Genomic DNA, 21,931 nt, shown 5'->3' on the forward strand with positions numbered 1-21,931 from the left:
CTGACAACTCACTGGTGACAGAAATGTTTTGCCAGCAGAACCAGAGCATCCTTTTCCCACTGTCATGTTGAGTGTCCTGGCTTTTTTTTACTTCAGAGATGTGTTATGTGCATGGAACCTACACATAGGTTGACATCACATTGGCCCTGCTTTATACTCTATAACTATATGCTGGTGATTATAGTATCCCCCCCCCTCCTCAGTTAATGTGAAGTGGGTGCACAAGGGATAGCAATGTGCTCCCTAGGGTGCACGGACAGGCACTACCACGGGTGCTGTGCCAAGAGCTGCCACTTATTAAAGGGGTAGTCAGCCCCAAAGAAACCAGAGTAAAAAAGAAAAAGAAGTGGCGCTGGTATTGATGAAATAATCGTATAAATATTTAATATCAATTAAAACAACATGACATAAATCAATTACATACAACAATAAAAAGGTGAATCAATAACTGGACCGGAGGCTGAATGGAATGAACCCAATAATGGTGAATATAGGTTAATATCTGGGATAATTGGGTTGCCCAATAGTTACCACTGATGGTGATTATGATCCAGTCCCGAAAGCTGAGTAGCAAAAAGGTCCTCAAATGGATGCGACTGTGGGGCCACAGTTGGTTAGAAACCCAATTGGTGTAGTAGGGCTGGAAGCTGTTTTGGCCACAGTTGTCTCACGTCGCTAGAGGCTCCAATAATGGGGATGGTATCAAATGGCAGGTGTCCTCAGGGTTGGTAGATTTTAAGACCAACTGGTCAGTGATCTCAGTTCGTTGTGACCAACCTTGATTCCTGCTCGGATAAAGCTGCACTGCTACAAGCAGCGAAACGCGTTAGGCTATAGCCTGGACCAGGACCAGCTGATCACTTTTGGACCTCATCAATCAGATTCCCCAGTACTCTGGGTTGCCCACTCTCAAATCTTGAGAGATATCCGCTTCTTCACCATCCCGCTTCTGCGGCCCATCATTGTCGTTACCACGTGGATACACTTCTGAGCAGGAATCAAGGTTGGTCACAACGAACTGAGATCACTGACCAGTTGGTCTTAAAATCTACCAACCCTGAGGACACCTGCCATTTGATACCATCCCCATTATTGGAGCCTCTAGCGACGTGAGACAACTGTGGCCAAAACAGCTTCCAGCCCTACTACACCAATTGGGTTTCTAACCAACTGTGGCCCCACAGTCGCATCCATTTGAGGACCTTTTTGCTACTCAGCTTTCGGGACTGGATCATATTCACCATCAGTGGTAACTATTGGGCAACCCAATTATCCCAGCTTTAACCTATATTCACCATGTATTGGGTTCATTCCATTCAGCCTCCGGTCCAGTTATTGATTCACCTTTTTATTGTTGTATGTAATTGATTTATGTCATGTTGTTTTAATTGATATTAAATATTTGTACGATTATTTCATCAATACCAGCGCCACTTCTTTTTCTTTTTTACTCTGGGTGCACAAGGGTATGCTTCCACCAGGAAGAAGGTCAGTGTGAGGTAGGTGCAAGAGGGTATGTACCTGCTGGATATCAGGTATTGTGAGGTGGCTGCAAGAGGGTATGTACCTACCCAGCGGTCAGTTAGTGTGGTGTGAGTGCAGGAGGGTATGAACCCACCAGAGGTCAGTCAGTGTAGCCGAATGAAGTTTGGTCAGTGTGGGGTGGGTGTTCAAGTGTATGTTCCCATGCGGAGGTCAGTCAGTGTGAGGTGGGTGCAGGAGGGTCAGTATAATATATAGCATACAATATTAATACATTATAACCATAGTCATGCTTGTATAACGGTGTAGTTGACAATCAATATTTTGAGAAGGTTGTGTTAGAGACCAGTTTGTAAAAACGTTTTTACACGCCATTTGAAGCTCCACCCATTCTGTAGCTCCACCTACATTATCCACAGGTCTGCCCACCACTGCGACTACGGAAAGCGGCCCTACTTATTTCTTCAGTCCCTGGACCCAGAGCCGGATTAAGCCTTTGGGGGGCTCGGGGCACTTTAGAAAGGGGGGCCCCCTACTACTTGTGATTACTGGCTGCAAACTGCACAGGAGAATATTACACTGTCAAAACACAGAGTAATGGTAGTATAATGGTTAATGGTCAACTGCAGGGGGGAATTAATAAAAACATATATAAAATACCACATGAAAAGCCTGTGTTTGTTCCTCTGTACCTTACTCTGTAAAAGCCCTGACAGGCTCAGCGCTGCCTCTGATTAAAAACCCTCCCATGACAAGGCTGCTGCTATCCTTCATGGGCCTGATAAACATATGATGAGCTCCACCAAGCAGTGCTCAGCACAAGCCTCTCAGCCTCTGACCTCTTGTGCAAAGTCTTATGGGACTCCCAGTAATGCACTGCACACTTATAATTATTGTCACATTGGCAGATAGGTGAAGCTGCAGCACTACCCCACTCCCATGCACAAAACCATTGGTACTTATGTAGTATCTGGGCTGCCGATTTTTTGATTGTATGCCTTAAGTTAAGGCATACAATCAGATGCGATGCGATGCGATATCGCATCGCATCGCATCGCATCGCATGCGACCATCGGATGCGATGACCCGATTTTTCCATAGGAATCAATGTTAAAATGGACTGAGTCCATTTTAACATGGAATTCAATGGGAAAAAGGGGTCCTTTTCATACCCCTACTATCCAAGTGGGCATGGAGTTGGATATAAACCTGTGGCGAGCGCAGCGAGCCACCGAGCCCGAAGCGTGGCGAGCGAAGCGAGCCCCGCGAGGGGACGGTATTCTGTGTCCCCTCGCGGGGCTCGCTACGCTCGCCACGCTTCGGGCTCGGTGGCTCGCTACGCTCGCCACAGGTTTATATCCAACTCCATGCCCACTTGGATAGTAGGGGTATGAAAAGGACCCCTTTTTCCCATTGAATTCCATGTTAAAATGGACTCAGTCCATTTTAACATTGATTCCTATGGAAAAATCGGGTCATCGCATCGCATCGCATCGCATCCGATGGTCGCATGCGATGCGATGCGATGTACCCGATTTAGAAATCGGCAGCCCAGATACTACATAAGTACCAAACCATTAGCTAAAAAAAAAATTCATGCCAACCACAGGGGACCCCTAGATGGAGGGGGGCCCAGGGGTACTGACCCCTTGTTCCCCCATTATAATCCGGCCCTGTCTGGACTCATCATTTCTGATGGCAGCCCTGCAGCTACTGTAGTGTAAGTACAAGCTTCTGGTCACCATTATAAGCTTTGAGACTGACAAACATACCTGTGACCTTTAACTGGTAGGAAACTTGCTGTTTATAGAGACATCCCTCCCAAAAAATGCATTTATGTTACCTAAGTCCAGCTTCCAATGCCTATTGCATGGTCCATTAAATAATAGTATTTGAAGCTGAAAATCTTTCTCATCAGTTCTGCTATGTAGTTAACTGTGTATGATGATCTCCAATAAAACTGAGATTGCAAAAAAGAAACGATCATAAAACGTTACACAATTACAGAGTTTTTATACCTGACATATTATTATTCTCTGCACAGCTTTATATACTGTAATGTAGTTTGTAATGGAGTAGGAGCTCAAGAGATTAAATGTAATCTAAAAATACAATAATTTTATCGAGTTGGTGACATCATATTCTTACACAATTGTAGAAAGCATTGATATTGTACATCATAATAAACCCGGGACCCGGGAGTCCCTCTGCGAAGGTGCAGAGTGACGGCCTGCTCACGGGGCATGCTGGGGCATGCTGGGAGGGATCCATGATGGATTCCTCACACAGCGCTGCAGAGTGAGAAGCTCATAGGCTTCTACAGGGTGATGCCAGCCAGAGCTGGCGTTACCCTCCACAGCGCTGCCCCAACGGAGGGGGGTTAGAGAATACAAAAATGCGGTAAAACCCCTGGTAATGGATTTTTACTGCATTTTCGTGTTAGTGCATACTGCCCTTAGTAATCTGAGGATGTATAAGCAGTTGCACTGTTTCCATCAGCAATATCAGAGCTTCAGTAAATATAATCTGTGCTTTTACACTATCATTGGTCCACTATTGCCACTAATTCTTTTCAGGCTTGGTGTGGGGGTGCACCTATGTGCCACCTGCTGAGTGCTGACTTCTCTGTAACAGGAGTCAGGTGTTGCACTGTAACTTCAAGTGCAGAACCCATCTCCTGTCCTTGTGTAGGAGCTAGCACAGCATGCCCCAGGGGCAGCTTGCATTTTCTGGACTCCTGCATTGACTAAAACAGAGCTTTGGGTCCCGAGGCCATGCCCCTTAACCCACAAGACCACACCTCTGCCACGGGAGGCCACACTCCCTTTACCAGCACGCAGCTCCAGCACACGTTCTGAGGAGACTGTGCCAAGTGTCTGTTAAAGAAAGGTGACACTGTCCCTACCAACTGTAAACACACACCTAAACTGTTATATTCTTTGGAGGCCAATACAAATATAAGACTGTTTTTAGATTGTGGAAATAAACCAAAGCACACCGACACAAATATTGAAAGAACATACAAATTGCACACATATTGTGAATCAAACCCAAGATCTCAGTGCAGTCAGACAGTAATGGCAACCCCTAGGCCAACATAACTTTATGTTGCACTCCCTATCAATGCTGGCTGGTAGCAGTTAGCAGAAACTTATCCCATTGTTAACCTGTTGGGTTGCACTGCACTAGAAACATGAACTTGGAATTCCAATGCAGATTTGTTAATTTATGTACTAATTGAAAATACAGTATGTTTAATATTAATGTTTAATAAGTATGTATTCAGGATAGTATGGATGGTGTAATGGTTAGCATTACTGCCTCACTGCACTGAGGTCATTGGTTCGATTCCCACCATGACTCTAACTGTGCAGAGTTTGTATATTCTCCCCATACTTGCATGGGTTTACTCTGGGTACTCTGGTTTCCTCCCACAATCCAAACATCCTAGAATGTTTGTGTGTGCGTGTACATGTGGTAGGGAATATAGATTGTAAACTTCACTGGGGCAGGGACTGATGTGAATGTTCAAATATTCTCTGTAAAAGCTCTGCGAAATATGTGTGTAAGAAACTGTTAATAAATAAATAAATACATCCTCCTTCATCACTAATCTGCCTCCCACCCATCTGCCACCTACCGGTCCGGACTGTCCGGCGTGGTCTCCAGTCCTTCCTCCCAGCAGTTCGGCAGCCGGGTGCAGTGCAGGACAGTGCAGTTACAGGTCTGCACTCTGGGCGCCATTTTCTTGGAGCCCCTCATTCTATGCCCGGCTCTCCATCCAATCAGAGCAGCCCAGGACTCTCAAAACAGACCAGAATCTTTACACAGACGCTAGAGCAACGCTACTTATCCTGCTGTGAGTATCTGCGTCCTGAGCTCCCTGACCATTAGTCAGCATCCATATTTAACCCTGAACCTTCCCTTATTAGTCAGCTTGTCCCCTAGAAATTGTATTGTATAATACATCCGGCATTACTCCGCCTCCTCCGGTCCAGTCTCCTGGTTATTCTTCTGGTACATCCAGCAGTACTCCGATTCCTCCAGTCCAGACTCCTGGTTATTTCTCCGGTACATTCAGCATTACTCTGCCTCCTCCGGTCCAGACTCCTGGTTATTCTTCCGGTACATCCAGCATTACTCCGACTCCTCCAGTCCAGACTCCTGGTTATTCCTCCGGTACATCCAGCATTACTCCACCTCCTCCAGTCTAGACTCCTGGTTACTCCTCCGCCTCATCCTGCATCAGCCCGCCATTTCCGGTCCAGATCCCTGGTTACTACTCCGGGACCTTTGCAACATTCCTGCCTATTCTGGTTTCACTAACCGACCAAACTTTTGCTACCGACTTTCTCTACCATTGTCCTCTTTGTCCTTCCAGTGACAGCCGGCCTAAAGAGTTCAAGGTCATCTCTTTACCGAAGCTGCATGAGCCGGAAGTATATTCGGCCTGCTAAATTCAACCGTCCTACCAAGGATTCAATTACTGAGCCGGATCCACAAAAAATACTGCCAGTGACTAGTATTTGTTCTTCAATCATCCTAGACCTTCTCATGTACTGTGCGCTACTTCCCGTGATACTTTGGGAAATGGCAAGTCTTCATTTCAGATTAGATTTTGATTGCATTTTAGCATACTATAATTCAAGATACCATGTATGGCTTATTATTTCTCAATACCGTACAGCAGTGGTAAACTATTTGAAGCACAGTGACCTGGAGTATCTGCAAATTTTTCACCGCACCCCTAGGCCAAAAGTTTCTTATTGAGAAGGTCAGAAAAAATATTAAGTTAAGTAAATTGTGTTTATATCTTATGTCATACTTGGGGTCAGTTATGTGGTATTGGACAAAATCCACTTCTGTTTGTTTACAATTTGCCTATTACATTACCCATAAATAATTTAAATTGGTCATGGACCAACAATCCAGGGCACCCCTGCAAGTCCCCCAAGGCACCCCACGGAGCCACACAGTTTGAGAACCCCTGCCTTACAGTATATGTGATTTAACTCATTTTAATAGTATTCAAATTGAATACAGCATAGTACTATTTAGCTTCTGTAATGAGTATTTAAATAGTAAGTTTATCAGACATATATTTCCTCCTAACATTGAAACAGTAAAACAATTTGAAAAATACAGTAGATGTTCATATATTTTACATAAACTGAATTCACTTTTTTTGTTTTCTTTTTTTTGTTTTGTATTTGCATACAAAATATAGCAATTTAAAATTTTGCAACCAGATATTGCTGTTTTTAAAGGTAAATTAACAAAAATAAACAAAACCCCTAGGACAACAGAATTCTTTGTAAAAAAAAACAAAAACAAAACATCAGTAAATGAATAAAATAATGGAACAAAAAGTGCTCAAGTCACAACTATTTGGAAAAATAAATATTATGTTATCTTGTTTGCTAAAACACTTTAAACGATATCTGCATTATAAGTTTCATCAGTTTACAAATGATAAGGAAGCAATCTCATAATACTAATAATTAGTAGCAATGAAAGCAATACTAAAGACAATAATCTTTAAAGAATATAGATAGATAGATAGATAGATAGATAGATAGATAGATAGATAGATAGATAGGACACATATATAAATAAATACATGTTTATGTCTGCACATATGCACTTAATAATATTTTTAGTGTGTATACAAATATATATATATATATATATATATATATATACATACAAAAAGCATTCTTGCCTGATATCTGTCTATCTATCTTTATTAATATTGTAATATCAATTCAAACATAAATGTACACTTGACAGAGCAAATATAATAATATAGTGTGTACCGTAGTCTATGCATTATTAATTATGATGTAACATACAGTACATTATGGTTCTATTTCGACACCTGACATTATAGAAAGGATGTGCAAATCTGACACCTGTAAATAGGATCAGCCCTAGTGCTCTGGAGTGTGTTACTCATTGGTCCTGGAGTGCATGCCAGGATAGAGCCATGCATCTCTCACAGAGACACAAGAAAGGGACAATGATAGAAAAACGATAAGAGGGCAGACGGTGGGTTCAGCAGGTGCTTACCTCCAGCTCTGCCATGCTTATTTGATAGTGGTGTGGATGTGGCAGGTTAGCCTCCAGGAGTCTGAGTAGTCTGGGTTATCTCCCTGTGATGAGCTGAAAGCTGTGTGTGTTTCCCTCAGCACATGGAGACGGGCACAGCTGGCTGCTCTGTACTCCCCCCTCACCTCCCCATGCACACAGCCCTGTCCCTGTATCTGAATGCTACAGTCAGACACATCTATTCCTCGCTCAGCTGCAGGAGTGGAATCAGCACACAGGTGGCTTATTGTAAGTGTATTATTATGGACATTTGCCATCTTATAATTTTGATATATACCCTGTTTCCCTGATAATAAGACCTACCCCAATAATAAGCCCTACCCTTATTTCTGGACAACGGTCCAAAATAAGCCCTACCCCGAAAATAAGCCCTAGCTTAATCCCCATTTTGCCCAGTCCCTGTGCTAAACTCCCAGCTCCGCTACACCCCCCCCCCCCGCATGAAATGGATGCTGCCTCTACGGTAGCAGCCCTGGTACCGCTGAAGCCTCTGCTGGCATCAGCGATCCCAGGGATGCATTGTGCATGTGACGTCACTGCGCACCTCAAGGACTGAGTGGCGTCTGTTCACAGACGGGAGCGGAGTGACAGAGCGGCGGCGGAGGAAAGGCTGAGTGGCTGAAAAATGCAGAAGGAAAGGAAAGCGGCAGTTGTGCTTAAAGTATAAGGTGATTGAGGGGCATGATGTAGCTAAAAGAAGGACTGAGGAGCTAAAATAAGCCCTACCCCAAAAATAAGCCCTTTGGTGTTTTTGGACTAAAAAAAAAAATAAGACAGTGTCTTATTATCGGGGAAACACGGTATATAAAAAAGGTCAGTTGCAATATATCATTTTGCCATTAACAGTCTTCCAGTGACATATTTTCTTGATGATTTGTCCTGCAAATGAATTGAGTATTTATAATGATTTTATGCCATACATGAAAATTATTTCACCATCTCACCTGTATACAGTTGCTTGTTATTAACAAGGGGAGGTATAAAATCAGCCACACACACTGGTCGATTTTGAGCTGAAAGCAGCTCACTTTTAGTGTTTTGAGCTGCTTTCAGCTCAAAACCGCTCAGTGTGTATGGCTGGGCGATAAGCGGTGAGGACTGGTGCGTTCTCCAGTGTCATATCCTGCCACTGCTGCTCATCTGCTGGTATTACCAGCAAATGAGCGACAAGGTGGATGGCTTTCCATAGCATCATATTAAGGAAAGCTGTCCACCCCTGCAAAAATAGCTTGCATGGGTTAAATTCGCTTAGTATGCTCTGAGAGATTTTCAGTCTAATGTAGGGTACACACCACGACGACCCGCTCACGATGCACATCGTGAGCGGGTCGTCAGTGTCTTGTCCGACCCGCTCACGGTGACGCGGGGGGGGCACGACCCGCTCACCATGTGCACCGTGGGCGGGTCCGATCCGATGGCGACCCACACCCGGCTGTATGGTCGTTCTTCAGATCCTACCTGCAGCAGGTAGGATCTGAATAACGACCGACCGACCCGCGGGACCGCGCAGCGGATCGGGATCGGACCAGAACAGGGAAAAAAAGGGCCCAATCTACCTACAATCTACATCCAATTGATCGGAATTGGATCTAGATTGAGGGGATCGGGCCCTAGTCGTCCTGGTGTGTACCAGGCATAAGCAATTTTCGGCATCACCACAATCACCCAGTGTGTACAAACCTTTATGTAATTGTGGGCGGGATGTTCTAACATCCGCTTCCCATTTTCGCCCCCCTTCGCCGGCCACCGCATTCTTAATAATCACATATGCTCAAACATATGCGATTATTAACGCAAGGGACAGCTCTTGCGGTAGCGGTGCCGGCACTGGACTTTTGGGTCAGAGACCCGGTAGTCCGTCTGCCCATGTGCAGAATGATGGTGATGGTGGGGGGCATGCTGGGATGGATCCGTGACAGATCCCTCACGGTAGCGCTGTGGTAAGAAGCCCATAGGCTTCAACAGGCGATTCCCTCCGCAGCGCTGCCAATGCGGAGGAGCAATAGAGCATACAGAAATGCGGTAAAAACCCGATAACTGGAGGATAGGTAGGGGCCCCAATACATTGCTATGCCCAGGGGTCTACACTGCTGTTTTATATATATATATATATATATATATACACACAGGTCGAGTATCCCGTATCCGAATATCCGTTATCCAAATTATTCCGAAATACGGACTTTCCAGAAAGTAAAATTTTTATTTTTTTTGCTAAAAACTCACTGGGGACATTTGTAACAGCATCACTGGGGACATGATATGTAACTGGCACTATATATGTGCAAGACAATGATTGCTTGGCATTCAAATTCAGTGCTGAGATAGTACACAAATTTTGTTTCACGTTTTGAAACCTTGTTTTTTGAACAATTAAAATATATTTGTGTGTATTTTATGTGGTAATAAAATATATTTGTGTGTATATTATATGTTTATACAGCATAAATGCAAGATACTTCAAAATACATCATTGAAATATTAAAATATTCCGAAATACGGAATAATCCGTTATCCAAAATTCTCCTGGTCCCGAGCATTTTGGATACGGGATACTCAACCTGTGTATATATATATATATATATATATATATATATATATATATATATATATATATATATATATATATATATATATATATGGATAGAACAAGGTAGTAAAAATGTGCGCTCAAACTGGTACACCAATTCCAGTCCAGAGGGACAACCTGAGTGTCACACAGGTGTAGCCAGCACCAAAGTTCAAAACAAGGAACCTGCAGCAAAATCTTCCAAATGCCTCTGGAATCCACAGAGGAAGGACAATCTATAGGGGAATAGAAGAAATGCGCTTCATGGTGCAGTATGTACGAATGAACACACTTTAATATTTTGGAGGTCCACAGATATACACACAGGGACTCGTACCAAAAGTTAAAACGCTGTGGGCTGGATACCACAAGGAATACACAATAAAACCAAAGGCAAGACTGCTCACGGTGCGCCGGGGGTCATCAGCCGATTCTCCAGACGCCGGACAGCTGGAGTGCTGCACGGCAGCGGGGATCAGGTAGATGGATGTTTACACCGGTCCTCGTGTCAGCCAATCGAGCGTAGTAGGCCACGCCCTGACGCGTTTCGTCGTAAGACTTCGTCAGAGGGCGTGGCTACTACATACGCTCTCAGGCTTCTTATACCACCTGACCTGTCAATCAAAACGAGTGACAAGGAGCTAACCGCCCCTTAAGGGGAGGAAGCAAAGAGAACGCATATAGCCTTCCAAGAGTTGAATGGGATCTCATACAGACTATACAATCTGCAACGGGACTATTCAAAAGTAATCCAGAGTACTCGTGGGCAGTTTTGCCTGTACATTAAAATACAATATTACAAACTCATGTAATTAGTACATATAAAAAAGTATAAAAAATACAAATACAAATAAGCTATGCACCACACAGCGAAATACGCTATTCTACATCATAAGACATATCAAAAAGCGCACAAAAAAGAGAGCACAGAAAAAACTAATATTCATATTAGCAGAAGGTTATGTATACACCTATCAAAAAAGTAGTAAAAACTACAGAGAAATGAATCTTTTCAAAGCACTGACACCCACAGCTGTGAAGTGCGTCCTTAATTACGTGAAGCCTGTAGCACATCTCAACATGAGAACTACAGCACAACACACCAACTGACGGGGGGATATACATTTCATTTTTTTATATTTTTTAAAAAAACTCCCAATCACCGCAGTTGTACTCAAACTTCTGTATTTATGTCAGATGTAATAAGCATAATACCGGGAAACCAGCCTAAATATATTGTATGCCCAGACTTGTAGACATATATACAGACCTTTCTTCTACATATGGATATGAGTGAAAATTCATATACAGGTGTGTGCATAAACCTATAATACATCTCCACTGATTATCTTAAACAAGTACATTTTCAAAATATATATAAAACAACCAAAAGTAAGGATAGAATAAAAAAGGCAATAACAAGTGGGGATGTAGGACAAGGGAGGGGAAGAGAGACCCATAAGGATCCAAACACTGTACAGAATAATTCAATTTATAAACGGGGTTATCTCATACCCTTCGTTTAGGCCATTCGGCACCAGTGTATTCAGTCTAAGGATCCACATGGTCTCCCTTTTTAAAAGCAATTTTTCATGGTCTCCCCCTCTACTTCCCTTCTGGACAAGTTCAATCCCTTTAAAACAAAGGCTGGTGGGATCACATCCGTGGACCTCCTTAAAGTGTCGGGAGACACTATGATTAAGGATCCCATGCCGTATATTCCTGATATGTTCAAGAATTCTAACCTTCAGACACCTTTTTGTTTTTCCCACGTAGTTCAGCCCGCAACCACAGGACAAAAGGTACACTACAAAGGTCGAGTTACAATTAATGAAGCTAGAGACTTTTAAGTCTGAACCTGGGATGGAATTACCCTTCTTCATTTGTGGGCAAACTTTACATCGATTGCAAGGGAAACTTCCTTTCAGATTAAGGAACGTGTCAGTTAAAGGTTTTTCAGGGATGGAACTAAGTTGACTTTTAGAGACCAGGGACTTAATAGTCTTTGCCTTTCTATATACAATTCTAGGCATTTCAGGTAAATGGCCCGATAGAACAGGGTCCAATTTTAATACACTCCAATGTTTTTTCATTATTCTCCTAAGATCACTTTCATGGGTGTTATACTGTGTTATAAACATAACATCACCTTTATGACTCTGTTGGGTAGAGGTATCCTTCTCAGCCAGGAGAAGTCTCCTGTCGGTGTTTCTTGCACGTGTAAGGGCCCCCTCCACAATCTTATCAGGGTACCCCCTTTCCTCAAACCTGTTCTTATAAACCAAAGCCTGCTCCTCAAAGGATGTAGAGCTGGAACAGTTACGTTTTAACCGGAGGAGTTGTGAAAAAGGGATGTTATTCTTCCAAGGATCGTAATGACAGCTGGAAAAATCAAGATAACTATTTGCATCCACCTTCTTAAAGAAGGTGGATGTTTCAATCTGAGATGTTGCAGGGAAATTTTCAGTACTCAACACTAAATCCAGAAATTCAAGTCTGGATTTATGAAACACAGATGTAAATTTTAGATTGAACGTGTTATTATTAAGACCTGAGACAAACAGATCAAAAGAGGATTTATCGCCTCTCCACACCAGAATAATATCGTCTATGTAGCGTTTTAGTAGAACGATATTATTCCGATGTTCACCATTAAGGGCATGGGTTTCCCAGCTCTCCATATAAATATTTGCGAGGCTAGGGGCACAAATCGTCCCCATCGCCGTCCCGCAGATCTGGAGAAACCAGTCCCCTAAAAATTCAAAATAGTTGAATTTGAGGACAAAATTTAGGCATTCACATATAAAATCTCTCTTAGAGCTATTGATCGAGGAATCATTACTTAAACGCTGAGTAACAGCTTGCATCCCCTTATCGTGCGGGATGCTAGTGTAAAGAGCCTGCACATCTATAGAGGCAAAGGCAAAATCATCACTCCATGTAACACCATCCAGTATCTGCAAAAGGTGAGTAGAATCCTTAATATATGTCTCTATCTCAGGCACATACTTTTTGATAGCTAGATCAACATATTCTGATATCCGAGAAGTAAGAGAACCCACCCCTGCCACAATGGGGCGGCCAGGTGGAGGAACCACCCCCTTATGAATTTTAGGCAGGTGGTAGAACGTGGCCAGGTTCGGGGTGTTGTTAAAGAGATATTTAAACACATCTTTATCAATGACCTTGTCAATGAGCCCCTTTTTTAATATTAATTCGAGTTTAGCCAGAAATTCGGACGTTGGATCATTTTTCAATTTTACATAAGATTTTTCATCTAATAGAAGTTTGTAAGCCTCTGCCACATACACACTTCTATCAAGGATCACAACACCTCCCCCTTTATCCGCACTTTTGATCACTATTGACTCATCAGCTGTGAGTTCTTTAAGTGCGTTTTTTTCTTTTAAACTGAGATTATGTTTAATAGGTTTTTTCTTATTCTCAATTTTTACAAAGTCTTTTTTGACCAACTCAGAAAAAAGATCAATGTAGGGACCCCTGGATTCTACCGGGTAATATGTAGACTTAAGCTTGCATTTAGGTGTCGGAATAATATCGTTCTACTAAAACGCTACATAGACGATATTATTCTGGTGTGGAGAGGCGATAAATCCTCTTTTGATCTGTTTGTCTCAGGTCTTAATAATAACACGTTCAATCTAAAATTTACATCTGTGTTTCATAAATCCAGACTTGAATTTCTGGATTTAGTGTTGAGTACTGAAAATTTCCCTGCAACATCTCAGATTGAAACATCCACCTTCTTTAAGAAGGTGGATGCAAATAGTTATCTTGATTTTTCCAGCTGTCATTACGATCCTTGGAAGAATAACATCCCTTTTTCACAACTCCTCCGGTTAAAACGTAACTGTTCCAGCTCTACATCCTTTGAGGAGCAGGCTTTGGTTTATAAGAACAGGTTTGAGGAAAGGGGGTACCCTGATAAGATTGTGGAGGGGGCCCTTACACGTGCAAGAAACACCGACAGGAGACTTCTCCTGGCTGAGAAGGATACCTCTACCCAACAGAGTCATAAAGGTGATGTTATGTTTATAACACAGTATAACACCCATGAAAGTGATCTTAGGAGAATAATGAAAAAACATTGGAGTGTATTAAAATTGGACCCTGTTCTATCGGGCCATTTACCTGAAATGCCTAGAATTGTATATAGAAAGGCAAAGACTATTAAGTCCCTGGTCTCTAAAAGTCAACTTAGTTCCATCCCTGAAAAACCTTTAACTGACACGTTCCTTAATCTGAAAGGAAGTTTCCCTTGCAATCGATGTAAAGTTTGCCCACAAATGAAGAAGGGTAATTCCATCCCAGGTTCAGACTTAAAAGTCTCTAGCTTCATTAATTGTAACTCGACCTTTGTAGTGTACCTTTTGTCCTGTGGTTGCGGGCTGAACTACGTGGGAAAAACAAAAAGGTGTCTGAAGGTTAGAATTCTTGAACATATCAGGAATATACGGCATGGGATCCTTAATCATAGTGTCTCCCGACACTTTAAGGAGGTCCACGGATGTGATCCCACCAGCCTTTGTTTTAAAGGGATTGAACTTGTCCAGAAGGGAAGTAGAGGGGGAGACCATGAAAAATTGCTTTTAAAAAGGGAGACCATGTGGATCCTTAGACTGAATACACTGGTGCCGAATGGCCTAAACGAAGGGTATGAGATAACCCCGTTTATAAATTGAATTATTCTGTACAGTGTTTGGATCCTTATGGGTCTCTCTTCCCCTCCCTTGTCCTACATCCCCACTTGTTATTGCCTTTTTTATTCTATCCTTACTTTTGGTTGTTTTATATATATTTTGAAAATGTACTTGTTTAAGATAATCAGTGGAGATGTATTATAGGTTTATGCACACACCTGTATATGAATTTTCACTCATATCCATATGTAGAAGAAAGGTCTGTATATATGTCTACAAGTCTGGGCATACAATATATTTAGGCTGGTTTCCCGGTATTATGCTTATTACATCTGACATAAATACAGAAGTTTGAGTACAACTGCGGTGATTGGGAGTTTTTTTAAAAAATATAAAAAAATGAAATGTATATCCCCCCGTCAGTTGGTGTGTTGTGCTGTAGTTCTCATGTTGAGATGTGCTACAGGCTTCACGTAATTAAGGACGCACTTCACAGCTGTGGGTGTCAGTGCTTTGAAAAGATTCATTTCTCTGTAGTTTTTACTACTTTTTTGATAGGTGTATACATAACCTTCTGCTAATATGAATATTAGTTTTTTCTGTGCTCTCTTTTTTGTGCGCTTTTTGATATGTCTTATGATGTAGAATAGCGTATTTCGCTGTGTGGTGCATAGCTTATTTGTATTTGTATTTTTTATACTTTTTTATATGTACTAATTACATGAGTTTGTAATATTGTATTTTAATGTACAGGCAAAACTGCCCACGAGTACTCTGGATTAGTTTTGAATAGTCCCGTTGCAGATTGTATAGTCTGTATGAGATCCCATTCAACTCTTGGAAGGCTATATGCGTTCTCTTTGCTTCCTCCCCTTAAGGGGCGGTTAGCTCCTTGTCACTCGTTTTGATTGACAGGTCAGGTGGTATAAGAAGCCTGAGAGCGTATGTAGTAGCCACGCCCTCTGACGAAGTCTTACGACGAAACGCGTCAGGGCGTGGCCTACTACGCTCGATTGGCTGACACGAGGACCGGTGTAAACATCCATCTACCTGATCCCCGCTGCCGTGCAGCACTCCAGCTGTCCGGCGTCTGGAGAATCGGCTGATGACCCCCGGCGCACCGTGAGCAGTCTTGCCTTTGGTTTTATTGTGTATTCCTTGTGGTATCCAGCCCACAGCGTTTTAACTTTTGGTACGAGTCCCTGTGTGTATATCTGTGGACCTCCAAAATATTAAAGTGTGTTCATTCGTACATACTGCACCATGAAGCGCATTTCTTCTATTCCCCTATAGATATATATATATATATATATATATATATATATATATATATTTATATATATATATATATATATATATAATATTATTATTATTATTTATATACATTTGGTCTATCTATAATACTTTAACTGACCCGGCATATACTGGGTCACCTAAGTGTCCATCTCCGTGCTTTGCTCCGCCCCTCTCTGGAAACCCCCTTCTGAAAATCCTGCGTTTGCCCTGGGTATCTTGCATTTATGTTGTATAAATACATCAAACACATGAAATACACACAAATATACTGTCTGTGTATAAAACAAGGTTTTAACCCCTTCCCGACGGGGCGTTTTTTGTTAACTTTTTTTTTTTTTCCTCCTCGCGTTCAAATAAGCGTAACTTTTTTAATTTTCCGGCTATATAGAAACATGAGGGCTTTTTTTTTGCGGGACAAGTTGTACTTTTTAATGGTACCATTTACTATACCGTATAATATTCTGGGGAATCAGGAAATAATTCAATGTGGGGTAAAAAGGAAAAAAAACGCAATTCCACAATTTTGCGCTGGTTACGTTTTTTTTGGAGTTCATAGTTCGTTTAAAATGATGAGTTATCTTTATTCTATGGGTCGTTACGATTCCGGTGATACCAAACTTATATAGTTTTCGTTACGTTTTACCACAAAAAAAAAAATAGAAAATTTTACGGTTTTTCTAATTTGCGTCGCGTCACCATGTTCTGCGGCTTATAACTTTTTTATTTTTCCACCTACGGACCTGGGTGAGGGCTCATTTTTTGCGGGCTGAAGTGTACTTTTTAATTAATACCATTATGGGATATGTGCGACTTTCTGATCTCTTTTATTTACATTTTTTTGGGTAGGCGATGCGACCAAAAAACGTAGTTTTGGCGTTGGGAATTTTTTTCCGTTTACGCCTTTAACCGTGCGAGATAACTAATGTTATATTTTAATAGATCGGACTTTTAGGAACGCGGCGATACCAAATATGTTTATTTTTTTTATTTATTTTTATTTGTGAAATGGGGAAAGGGGGGTGATTTGAACTTTTAATATTTTTTTATTTTTTATTTTTAAACTTTTTTTTTTTTTTTTTTAACTTTTACTACAAGGCCCCCTAGTGTACTTGACCACTAGGGGGCGCGATCGCCTGTACTAGGTTCAGCCATAGAGCTCTATGGCTGAACATAGTGATTTTCAGCACTTCCTATTACATCCTGCCTCAGGCAGGATGTAATAGGAATGCTGACATGGCCAGCACAGGGGTCTACATTAGACCCCTGGCTGCCATGGCAACCGATCGGCACCCTCCGATCTCGCCGCGGGGGGCCCCGATCGGCGCCGGAGGGGGGCGCCCCCCCTCCGATCAGCTATTTAAGCACTGCGGGCGCTTTGCCCGCGGTGCTTAAAGGGTTAAACGGCCACGATCGGCGAACTCGCCGCTCGTGGCCATGAGAGCAGGTACCTGGCTGTAATATACAGCCATTACCTGCTCTCTTTCAAGCCAGCTCACTCCGTGAGCTAGCTTGATTCCCCCGCAACCGTCATATGACGTACATGTACGTCATATGTCGGGAAGGGGTTAAAACAAAAAAAAAGTTTGTGTACTATTTCAGGCACTGAATATAAATGCCAAGCAATCATTGTCTTTCACATATTTAGTGCCAGTTACATATCATGTCCTCAATAGTGCCAATTACATATCATATCCCCAGTAGTTACAGATGTCCCAGTAGGTTTTTAACAAGAACATTTTTTGTCTCACATTCTGTAATGTATGGTTTTCAGAATTATTTGGATAACGGATATTTTGATAAGGGATACTTGACCTGTATTAATGCATGTGAGTACGGTGGCATTCTGTTTTTGTATGTTTATCTCTAAATTCTATTGTTCACCCAGGGTCAGCTCTACCATTAGGCAGCTTTAGGGCCAGATGTACTAAGCTTGAAAAAAAGTGATAAAATAGAGAGAGTGATAAACCACCAGCCAATCAGTTCCTACCTGTCATGTCACAGGTTGTGTTTGAAAAATGACAAGTAGGAGCTGAATGGTTGGTGGCTTATCACTTTCCATTTTATCATTTTACAGGGCTTAGTATATCTCACCCTTAGGCAGCTGCCTAGAGACTACAGAATCTGGGGAGCACCCATGAGTCTATTACAAAATTAAGGATGACTCAGAGAGTCATACTTGTTGAACTTAATGTAAATGGCTGGTGCAAACTTCCAAGAATCCACCTCCACACTATCACCTGAGGTTCTGCAAAGTCGCTATTGGTGTGTGGGTGGTAGTGGGAGCAGTAAGCTGAAGTATTGCCTTGGGTGCCGAAAAACCATGCACCAGCCCTTTGTTCACCCCTTTTTATTTATTTATTTATTTATTTATTTATTTATTACAATCAATGTTTTTACAATCAATGTTATGGTATTGTAAAACCCATTAGCACCTCATCATAGCTAATTCTTCTGCCATAGGAAGAAAGGGAAGACAGATCAGTTGTGATGTGATATACAGTATCAATATATATTTGTGGAAACAGGTCTAGGATGTGTGGAATATATTGTGCATAAACTATAGTGATAAGAGGTTAATTGATTGACCAACTGGAACTGGCAATATGGACTAGACTGGAACCGTTGATGAAGCTGGATTGGAACTGGGAAATGCTGGGTACCAGGCTGCGATCTGCTAAGCAGCGTGGCCAGGGTGGGATCGGCTATCTGGAATAAAGCGCTTGAACCAATAATGCTGTGGGAATTAACCCGACTGGAATTGGAGATATGTTTCACAAACTGGGACCAGTAGTGCTGTAGCAGGTGAGAATTGGAAATTATTTTGTCAGTGTTAAACAGTACTTTAGCGCAAGTGTCCGTAGGGGGTTATTCTGGTTGATTCATTCAGTTGCCAGCCCACCATTCGAAAGGCGCGTACATTCACACTGGCTCATTCAGTTGCAACCTGCGGAGGAACGCCCACATCATTCGATGGTCGGCGACCATCAAATGATGTGGAACGTTCACGCAGATATAAGGTTGCTTCTGAGGGAAGTGGACTGCCCCCCACACCTGTGTTATCGGCCCATTACTATGAGAACGCCCAGTGTTCTCATGGGAATTCCCATAAAACGACGGCGTTCCCATATGCTAATGGACTGCACCTATGCCCCCCCGCCCTGCGGCCGCAAGGTTGGGTGTATGCACCTGGCGAACATTCTGTTCTACATGGCCACACGCACTAAGCGCATACACATGTGCGGAAATGCGCATGCGCAAATACAAAACATTGGCCACGTGCGAACATGCGTGGCCGTGTAAATGGACAAGAATAAGGTCCTTAGAGTGTATCGGGATGAATACCGGGTTATTGTCATATGTGAGTCTGGATGACAATATAATAATAAATGTTGAATCCAGTCCTGGTTTTATACCGTTGAAGGCAGTGGTCTGCAGCTCTCCGCTCCAGGAAGCTTGCACGGCTGTCTAAATGTTGCTGGCTGTGAGTGGTGGCACTCTGTAGATTGGAGCTTGAACGTCCTTTGTGACCTGTTCCCTAGGCTAAGCCGCTCTGAGAATTCCCACTGGTGAATGTAGTTGCGGGCTGGCTATTGCCGCTTAATCGATGGTACACAGACTCTGTCAGGTGGCTTTGTGCAGCAGGGTTGATAAACCGGAATCTCCCAGGAGGTACAGTAATCTGATATAACGTGTTTTGCCACACACAGGGCGGCTTTTTCAAATGTCAAATAATTTATATTTATTGTGTTTATCATTTATTTGTGTTTAATAAATTGTGTGTTTTTTATCCATTGTGCTTTACATTATTGAGTGCCGCACAATTTAAGAGTTTCACATAATATGTAACCAAGTTACATCATTGTAGGCTCCTGTCCCTGTTTAACTCGTTTGCTAATGCTCCATAATCACTTTCCTTTGCTAGTAATTTAACAGAAGTGTTAAAAGCATTTCATCAAAACATTTTATTAATGTTTCTGATCTTCCCTCTACAAATAGACAAATGTGTCTGCTTTATCTCAGCACACATATATATATATATATGCTTGTACCTTTCTTTATACTTCTCTGATATCCCGACCAGGGGCGCTGGAACGTTTTTAGGTTGGGGGGGGGGGCAAGATATAATCTCATTTTGGCGCCCCCTAAATTGCTATATGTTACCCCCGGGCACTATACACACTGGCAGCGGCATATACACGTGGGCATTATACACAGGGCAGCGGCATATATGCATGGGCATTATACACAGGGCAGCGGCATATATGCGTGGGCATTATACACAAGGCAGCGGCATATATGCGTGGACATTATACACAAGGCAGCGGCATTTACGCATGGGCATTATACACAGGGCAGCGGCATATACACGTGGGCATTATACACCGGGCAGCGGCATATACATGTTCTACCCTCTTGGTACCAGGGAACTTTTAGCATTAATTGCCCCATGGGCAAACTCACGATTAGGTAGGTCACACTGGATCACGGCAGACGGTCGGCTGCTTCTGCTGCAGGGCAGTGGCTGGTTACACTGGAGATGGGCTGTGGGTCTGGCACCCCTGCTGGGACAGCTGGCTTTCCTTTACTCTCTGTCTTCCTTCAAACAAGGCCAGTCACGCCGAGGCCCTCAGCTCGGTCTCCCTCTGACACTGATGTGCAGTGCATTCTCCCCTCGCTTCAGTGGGTGGCTGTTAGGTAGCGGGGTCACCGCCCTCCCGCTCTTTGGATGCGGCTGGTGGAACTGGGCACTGAGGGTTCTCTCCTCCCTAGCCACCTCTCAGTGCGTGGCCGGCGGTGCTAATACATACCCTCCAACATCTGAAGGGCAGAAATCGGCACACATTTAGAAAGGGGGTGTGGCCACATGTAAATGGGGCGTGGTCACGGTTAATTTGGGGCGTGGTCATGCCTCCTTTCCAAATGTGTACTGGGCTTTTTTTTTTTATAAGGGGATACTCTTAACTTTAGGAGCACTTTAAGTGCTGTTGGGGCAAATTCCTTTAATGTGACGTGCTGCAGCTCAGTCTTATGACATGTGATAGCTGCTGGCATATTAAATAATGAATTTATTTTCAATGTTCTGCCTACAATAACTTATGAATAATCTTTTTTTTTTATTTTAGATTATTCATAATATTTTAGGCAGACGATTGAAAATAAATGCATTATTTAATGTCAGCAGCCATCACATGTCATAAGACTGAGCTGCAGCACGTCACAAGAATGAGAAGAGATTTATTTAAAAAAAAGTTTAACCTACAGTATGTGCTCCAGCCTCTGGCCGCCGCTGGCTGCACCTGATGACCCGGGTCCCGCGGCCACTGTATTCCACGCTGTGTAACAGAAAGAGAAGAGATAGCTGAAGCAGCTGCCAGCTATCTCTTCGCGCCCGGCGGTGCTACTCGGGGAGGTCAGCGGGGGTCACGCTGACGTCCCCTCTCTGCCTCTCAGCCTCCCTCTCTCCGTCCCCGCTCTGCCCTTAACCCCTTCTCTCCTGGGGCTTACATAGGCGGACGGGCGGGAGGCTGGATCAAGCTTAATCAGCCCACCGCCCGCCCGCCTATATTACTGTTTAATCAGCCGCCCGCCCGCCCAGCTGCTTTAGCGCCTCATTCATTTTGGGGGGGGCAAGCTGCCCCCTCGCCCCCCCCCCGTTCCGGCGCCACTGATCCCGACACAGCAAATACCCATCCTTTTGATCTTGCCATATGTCCTCAATGACATTGTCACAAATCGGAAGATCTTTTCTTTAGAGAACTTGTGTTATCACAGCCAGACTTCTCACACATGCAAAGTGGTCTGTGTGTAAGACATG

General features: G+C 42.9%; 1 protein-coding gene across 3 annotated transcripts in view; it reads right to left on the reverse strand.

Moving 5' to 3' along the window:
• The window catches only part of LOC146066162 (melanopsin-B-like), a 180,920-nt gene extending 173,211 nt beyond the window's left edge, over nt 1-7,709 (reverse strand). For all 3 annotated transcript variants that reach the window (XM_083179099.1, XM_083179098.1, XM_083179097.1), the window contains exon 1: nt 7,552-7,709. In XM_083179099.1, the coding sequence (XP_083035225.1) occupies nt 7,552-7,566 (15 nt within the window). In that variant the 5' untranslated portion in view covers nt 7,567-7,709. The remainder of the gene's footprint in view (nt 1-7,551) is intronic.
• Between the last annotated feature and the right edge of the window lie 14,222 nt (nt 7,710-21,931).

Source organism: Crinia signifera, chromosome 1 (genome assembly GCF_055691185.1).
Source record: "Crinia signifera chromosome 1, ASM5569118v1, whole genome shotgun sequence".
NCBI lineage: Eukaryota > Metazoa > Chordata > Amphibia > Anura > Myobatrachidae > Crinia > Crinia signifera.